At 34.5% G+C, this 8,071-nt stretch overlaps 1 protein-coding gene across 2 annotated transcripts; it reads left to right on the top strand.

The window, feature by feature from the left end:
• The first annotated feature begins 2,109 nt into the window (after positions 1-2,109).
• Positions 2,110-5,447, top strand: LOC143529203 (glyoxylate/succinic semialdehyde reductase 2, chloroplastic-like). 2 transcript variants are annotated; one of them, XM_077025038.1, is made up of 12 exons: positions 2,111-2,325; positions 3,609-3,687; positions 3,793-3,858; positions 3,939-4,014; positions 4,093-4,148; positions 4,241-4,325; positions 4,397-4,457; positions 4,566-4,618; positions 4,696-4,766; positions 4,858-4,930; positions 5,014-5,118; positions 5,216-5,447. In XM_077025038.1, exons 1-12 carry the CDS (start codon positions 2,184-2,186, stop codon positions 5,372-5,374), a joined length of 1,026 nt encoding a protein of 341 aa, XP_076881153.1. In that variant the 5' UTR covers positions 2,111-2,183; the 3' UTR covers positions 5,375-5,447. The 2 variants fall into 2 exon arrangements, with proteins under 2 accessions (XP_076881152.1, XP_076881153.1); XM_077025037.1 differs by having other exon boundaries at positions 2,110-2,325; positions 3,939-4,148.
• The last annotated feature ends 2,624 nt before the right edge of the window (positions 5,448-8,071 follow it).

Below are 8,071 nucleotides of genomic sequence, written 5' to 3'. Positions count from 1 at the left end.
CGAGTGTTCAAGAGCGTGAACCTTATGTGAGGTTTTTCGCGAATCGAAAGACGAGTGTATCCCGATGCAGTAAATTTAGCCACTAGCCCATTTAAAAGATTCGTTGGTCGTTCAAAAAAATATATGTTGTATTGTTGTTAATAATATACTGGAGTATTATGTTTATCAATAGCTGAAATAGATTATGTTTGTGTGTTATTTCCTTGTATTATACTAAAAAAAGAAATACTTATAGGTTGATACAAAATAAAAATTCTATGATTGAGGCACGTCAATGGTTATTATACATTTTTTTTGTTTTGTTATTTGTTTTACTTTTACTTTTTTTGTTATTTCATTTGAAAATCAAAAGATGATATGAGGAGTGTTGGAAATCAGGAGACTCTTTACCGTAATTAAACATGCAAGATTTACTATTGATGGAAGTTAATTCTTTGCCAACTAGACTATGATGCGAATATGTTGGTAATTGAGTAAGAGATATAAATATCTCAACATGATATCATGTAAGTTTTAAATCGATACGTCGTGTATATAGTTAGCAAAATGACAGCTTGAAATTTGTTTTATTTATGGCTCATCTAATGGACAGCGCACACATTTATTATACATTGCGTATTTATATTTTGGTAATGATGGTGAATTTATTTCCCCAATTATTAATGGCCATTATAATAAGGGCTGAACTTCTTTAACCTTATGTTCCACGAACTATTTTTGTTGAGATTATCACAAAACATCTACAATTAGTTGATCGCGGGAGATAAAAAATCACATCTATTGCCCCCATTATGTTGTTGCTAACAAATACCACTAGTTTTGGTTTTCGCTCTTCCGAATCATTCATGCAGGAGATCCTCACATTTTTATTATCTTTCGATAGAAATGTTCATTTTTTCATAAAAAATTAGAAAATTGAACCAATAAAGATGTCATTTCCCATCATACATGGAGTTGAATACCCCATTCAACAATTATTTTGGATCCAATCATATGAATCAACAAAATAGGCAAATCTCATTTAATACACCAAATATGGCTCGGCTAAATAAATATGTCATTTCTTGAAATTCGTTTTCTAATTCAAAATCTTGGTGATGTGATTTACAAGAGTAACACTAATTCACATTAAGTCAACAAATCATCTAATATTTTGTATATATTGAAATTAATTAACCACAACATAAAAACATGAGACCTTAAGGGAAGTTGGGAATATATTTTGAGTATGAAATTGTTATCTATGATTAAACACTTAAGAGACATTTGATAAGAGATTTGTTTTGGACTAATTAATTTTTATTTTAGTGAATCGACATTTCCAACATTAGGGATAATAAAAGTATTTAAAAAATGGTTTAGTAGAAATGGATAACTAAATGTATGAACCCAAAGTTTAAAAGTAATCAATCTAGTATGATTAAATAATTAACTAATAAATTAATGGGTATACTCAAACGTCCTGACTCACGAGCTACAAATACACCCAATACATAACATGTAATTACCGAACATGTATTAGACTAGATTTATGACATCATTTTACAAACAAGTATGTGAATTGGATTGTCGATACTCGTCCTTTAATAATAGTCAGTGCAAGACAAGAATGACTAAAAGACCTAAGCTCGAAGGTTACACCTGAAACCTGTAACGCCCAGATCCAGATCCAGTACCGAAACCACATACCCATTTACCCAAACAATCCCAAAAAATTTTAATTTTGTTTTCCATTAACCCGAACCAGGTTGAGCAATAATCGAATCGTTACCAAAACCGAACCGAAAACCGACAAAACCGAACCGAAGTAACCGAAATTAACCGAACCGCACCTAACTCTTCATTTTTTCATATTTTCCAGCATTTTTTTCTCTATTTCATGTATTATACGTAATTTTAGCCTATGTTTGATATCGGTTATTAATCAAACCAAACCGATAACCGATCGGTTCGGTTTGGTTAATGCTAATAATCAGACCGAACCACGCACACCCCTAACCCGAACCACCCTATTTACAAAAACATGCATTTTCATTTTTCATTTTTCATTTTTCATTTTTAAACCCCTTGACTTTGAATCCTGAACCAAACGGTTTAACATGTTATCCGCAAGTAGATAAAAAAACAAAATACATCGAAGTGTGTGAGAGCATTGGCTCAACCAAAGACACAACAACAAGACTATGGTGAGCCTAGTGAGAGGTGCCAATTATTCGCTCATGGGAACAAGCTTTTGTCCTTCACTCCCTCAACACTTTAAACCAACACCCATCATCAAATCTTCTTCTTTCTCTTTTAAAGTGTTCTCTTCTCTATCTTCACCAGGTAACTTATTATGTGTTCAGTTTCATTCTATTTACTTCATTTTATATTGGAAATTGGTATGACTAGTACAGGGTTTGTATGATTAATATTGTTGTGCTCAATTTTGTCCAATTCTAATGAAATTAGTGGATATTCATATTATAGTATAGTCAATTGGGGATGAATTATAACCATTGTTGATAATTTAATAAAAGTTAGATGATAATGATGATGATGATAATAATAATAATAATAATAATAATGGCACTGTGCATGATTACAATGTGAATCTTAAAAAGGGTGTGAAATTACGACCATGTGTAGTGGTTTAACTAAAAAGTGGAAAATGCCTCGTCACAGCATTGTCACGTAGGCATGAGGGCTCTCACCAACTTCTCTATCAAAAAACGCGTAATGGTTTAACTAAAATACAATTATTATGTAATGTTTTTGTTAATATAAAAATACAATTATTGGTTGGATTTGTAGTTGGGTCCACACACTTGAGCCCCTTGTCTCGTTAACCGGTTGACGCCCAGGAAGGCTCGCTCCATTTTGGTGCCTATATGTGTGGGAATGGTTTTGGTTTGACAGGCGTTGACCAGCCAACATGGCTTTGGCGCCCACTACGGCCTGCCTAAGTTGAGTTAAACATAAGATTCTTGAGCTTGCTTTAGTAACCAGTGTTGTAAAACACTAAAACTTGCTAGGCGCTAGTTACGCACTCAGGCGGTGGGGTACCGATTAGCGATTAATCGAGAACCGGATTGGACTTTTATATGTAACTTTTCGAACACACATAAAATTATATATATAACCGTTCAAACTTATTAATCAGATTGGATCAATAGGTATAATTTTTCAAATGCTTTAAAAATTTTGACCGAAATTTGGCTGGCTTTGACCGATTACTGATTTTAGGCGCCTATTAGTTGAAATAGCATAGGCAGCCGAACAATTAGCGATGTATCACCGCCTAGAACCGATTTTTACAACACTGTTAGTAACTTCTTTAAACTTATTTTACAGTTTCTACAACACAGATTTACATAGGGGAATGTTGGTTATTGGTAACAAAGTTTGATAAATCAGTTCAAAATGCTGCTGTTATTCTGTCTTCTAGAACGCCTATAGACGGGACTTTAATCTTTTATATTAGCAAGGAGGGTTTTAAACTTTTAATTATGTGAAAAATGGAGCATGCAATGTGTTTTTCAACATTGTATCTGTGTTAAAACACTACATAACTTAAAATTTGGGATTATGTCGTGTACATTTCCTTCATTATTTGTTTCGTATAGCAGATGAAACTCCTACACGTGTGGGCTTTCTCGGTCTTGGAATTATGGGTTCCCCAATGGCACAAAATCTCATAAAAGCCGGGTACGAGTCAATTTCTCTACTTAACATGCTTACCAATTCTATATGACTTGTGGTTTTATTCTATATGGCTGTTTACAAATTACAATATTTATTGGTTTCTTGTAGATGCGATGTGACTGTTTGGAATAGAACCAAGAGCAAATGTGATCCTCTCATCGATATCGGTGCAAAGTAAGGTTTCATGACATAATTTAAACAGCTTTGTAGCATAATCATTGATGCGGTTTTAATATATTGTTTTGTATGTGCAGATATAAACCGTCCCCTGCAGAAGTAGCAGCATCTTGTGATGTCACATTTGCCATGCTTGCTGATCCCGAAAGTGCAGTGAGTATGTCTTTATATAATACTTTTTTAAAATATTATAAGTCCACGGTGGATAATTATGGTAGCTTTTATGATCAGTTGGTTGTTGCTTGTGGAGAAGAGGGGGCCGCCAGTGGAATGAGTCCAGGAAAAGGGTATATATCTCTCTCGCACGGGAATAATATTATTTAACCATCTATTGTTTAATATTTTAATACGTGTTTGTTCTTTGGATGTATAATTTTAGGTATGTCGATGTCTCAACTGTTGACGGGCCCACATCCAAGTTGATCAATGGACAAATTAAAGAAACCGGAGCACTGTTTTTGGAGGTGATTTTTTAAATGTTTTTTTTTTCTTAAAAGTAAACTGTAAAATAAAGGAATTTGTTGCATTGGTTTAGGCTCCGGTTTCAGGGTCTAAAAAGCCCGCAGAGGACGGGCAGTTAATATTCCTCACTGCAGGTAAAATTTATCACCTAAAGAAATCAACTTTAAACTCGGTTTTGAATTTTTTTTGTTGTTGCTAATTTTTATTTGGATATTTGTCACACACACATGCCCTTTTTGCAGGTGACAGATCTTTATATGAAAAAGTTGCTCCCTATTTGGACATTATGGGAAAGGTACATGTTTTTCTTTATTTTTAAGAAACGTATATTACTTTTTAAGAAACCGATTGATGTTTCTGCTTCGACTCCAGTCAAGATTTTACCTAGGAGACGTTGGAAATGGGGCTGCAATGAAACTTGTTGTAAACATGATTATGGGAAGGTTGTGTGAATTCTTTTTTTTTTTCCATTTTTTGTGTTGTGCGATTCAGTTATTTGTGTATTAAGCTTATTAATTAATATTATTATTGTAGCATGATGACATCTTTTGCTGAAGGACTGCTTCTTAGTGAGAAAGTAGGACTCGATCCAAGTGTGGTTGTAGAGGTACTATGAAATTAACTCACTTTAACTAACTTTTGATCAAATTATAAGTAATAATATCTAAAGTTAAAATACGTTGTTTGCAGGTGATTTCACAGGGTGCCATTAGTGCACCTATGTTCTCACTGAAAGGCCCTTCAATGGTGCAATCTAAATACCCTACTGCTTTTCCCTTAAAGCATCAACAAAAGGTATACCCAAACACTAAATATTGATCATTTTACCAAACACCCACTTATATCAATTGCTTAATGGTCAATGACTCGTATTAATGGGCTTGTCGTGCAGGATATGAGGCTTGCTTTGGGATTAGCCGAGTCTGTGTCTCAGTCGACGCCAATAGCAGCTGCTGCAAATGAGCTTTACAAGGTGGCTAAGTCTCATGGTTTAAGTGACCATGACTTTTCAGCAGTCATTGAAGCACTTAAAGTTAAACTAAAGGAATAGAAAATGATGATACCACTTTAATTTTTCCTGTATTTTTCGAGTTATTTTTTATTAAACCGACAAGATACTATGATCGATGATATGCCCCTCATTGAACACGAACATTGTGGCACTATGACCATTTATAGAATTCGTATTCTATTAATTCGTCGTGTTCTTTGGTGTTAGTTTGATCAAATTCGGCCATATCAATTGACAATTAGCGTCAGAGCTTCTGCTCGATCATTTTACTTATACCGGCAATCAGATTCTTGTTTCAAGTGCAAGAATGGTGAATGCAAAGTTTTGTTTCAAGTGCAAGAATGGTGAATGCAAAGTTTTATATCGATAAGTTTGACCGGAAAAGCGATTTTAGTCTATGGCGTGTAAAGATGAGGACTCTACGTATGTCAGGGGATTTCAGATGCCTTGTTAGGAGAGCCTAACATGCCAGAAGGGTTAAATGATAAAGAAAGAAAAGATATCCTTGAGAAGGCCCGTAGTGCGATAATACTGAGTTTAGGAGATCGTGTTCTTTGTGAGTTTTTAAAAGAATGCACAGCAGCAGGGGTTTGGGCAAAGTTAGAAGGTTTGTACATGACTAAGTCCTTAGCCAAACATCTCTACTTGAAGAAAAGGTTGTATATGTTTCAAATGGTAGTCGGTAAGTCCCTAGAAGATCATATTGATGAATTCAATAAGATAATTCTTGATCTTGAAAATATAGAGGTTGAGATTGTTGTATTTGGAAAGATAGACACTTGTTATAACTAACTAATCATGCTAGTTGTAACATTCTTTGAGTTTAGTTGACGCAAATATTTAGGTTGTTATTCTAGTTTTGAAAAGTTATAAGTTAAAGGAGTGAATAAAAATTGCCTGAAATAATCAATCTTAGGTGGATTATATGTTGTTCTATACTCTTTCCGAACGACTGTTAGATTTGATGTTCAAAGTTGATATAGAATCTACCATTATACACTCCATATCGTTATCTCACTTATATTTGTATGACTAACGCTTATTAGTTTGTAATCTTTCATGCTAATTTTCCGAAAAGTCATTAGAATAGTTATCTTTGACGAGAGATTATTCTATTCTTATTTTAAAGAGGGTTTCTCATGTTTATGAATTTCATCACAAAAAAGGGTTAAGTGGATTATATATTATCAAGATCATTTATCTCGGTTAAATTATTTTCAAAGATTTAGAACTAAAATATTTGTAACATGGATTAATACTTGGTTTTTACACATACTTTATTACCAATGAATAGGTACACTTGCCTTTTAGGAGCATCCTCCTTGACCAGATCTGGCAATGGCTCTTCATATTCATCTAGAGTTTCCATGTCACCCATCCAAGCCTTCTTGATCTCGACAATATCATCCTTCAAGGCTATCAGGGAATCTAACTTGGCTATAATGGCTGCTAATTGAGCCATGATAGCATCTTCTCTGTTGTTTAACATCATTTTCTCTTTGAATTTCCCGGCAATGGAACCAAATGGTAGAAACCCAAAACTTAAACAAGAATTTAAAGGATAGTTGGCCCGATTCGAGATTGGCTATTCTCCAATTAATCCTATTCGATAAGGATTAGATCTCCATTTGTGTGGTTTAATCAATGTGAAAACCAATTTAAAACATAATTCATGTGAAAAAAACAATTAATATTCATATACAATCTTTACATACATCACAGGCCAACTCGTCATGTTCTAACCCAAACCCATTAACCAGCCCAACCATCTTGACCATTTATACTAAGATTGCTGAGACTCGTCGCTTCTTGGCTGATAGTAGGATTTTTGACGGGATCATCAGGATAAGCGTTGATAACGTGTTACGCCCATGCTCTATAAACTACATATGAGTTAGAAATCAATACGAAACTTAAAAAACAATACAAGCCTATAATTAAAAGCATATCAATCCTCAATTTTATTGGAATAATCATTTTGTGCAAGCGTGCACAACGCCCTTGCAGCATCTCGCACGATCTTCACATTCATCAAAATTTGTAGGGATATGTATGAAATTCTCCCTTTTCTATAGCATTTTGTTTGATGAAAAATTGCAGGTATAGATTTGTTGGTGGATCTTCTTAAATCAGGGATTCACATATTCGAAGCTTCGCCTGCTCATCTTCATGCAATTCATAAGAAAAGAAAGAAAAGTTCTCCTGTTGTGGTTAGAGCTGTTGTAACCAATGTTTTGAGACCTGACCCGGACGCATTACCGGGTCAATGGTCAGGCCGTCCGGGAGGGCGGACCGGTATTTGACCCGGATAACGTCATAAATAATTTAAATATATTTATATATATACATATATATTTTCTATATATAGAAAAAGTAATATTAAGGAATTTTCATGTACACTTATAATTATTATTTCACTATATAAGATTTATGTTTCAAGTAATGAAGAATAGTTAGCGTTGGTTGGTTGGCTGATTGTTGTTTGTTAAGCACTTCATCTCGATATGCTCCTGGGTTTGAAACCCAGCTTGAGCAAAACTTTTTTATTCATTAAAACCAGGTTTTACCGGTTCAATCGGCAGTTCACCGGTTCCGGTCGGACCGTAAACCGTCAAACCCGACCGGGTTATTAGAAAACGGGTTATATATATGAACTGGCCAGACCGGTCGGGGGTCCGACCGTAAACCGTCAAACCCGACCGGGTTATTAGAAAACGGGTTATATATCTGAACTGG

This window comes from Bidens hawaiensis, unplaced genomic scaffold, assembly GCF_021521415.1.
Source record: "Bidens hawaiensis isolate Kalapana, Puna unplaced genomic scaffold, B.hawaiensis_p1.1 tig00008515_1, whole genome shotgun sequence".
Classification (NCBI taxonomy): Eukaryota; Viridiplantae; Streptophyta; class Magnoliopsida; order Asterales; family Asteraceae; genus Bidens; species Bidens hawaiensis.
The sequence above is the reverse complement of the archived record's forward strand: the minus strand, read 5'-3'. Positions and strand labels throughout refer to the sequence as shown.

What these genes read in the sequence shown, in the direction of transcription:
- LOC143529203 (XM_077025037.1), top strand. Translation starts at nt 2,184, where the DNA reads ATGGTGAGCCTAGTGAGAGGTGCCAATTATTCGCTCATGGGAACAAGC. An exon ending in CTCTTCTCTATCTTCACCAG is followed by an intron (nt 2,326 to 3,608) that starts GTAACTTATTAT and finishes TTCGTATAGCAG; the next exon opens with ATGAAACTCCTACACGTGTG. An exon ending in GTAAACATGATTATGGGAAG is followed by an intron (nt 4,767 to 4,857) that starts GTTGTGTGAATT and finishes TTATTATTGTAG; the next exon opens with CATGATGACATCTTTTGCTG.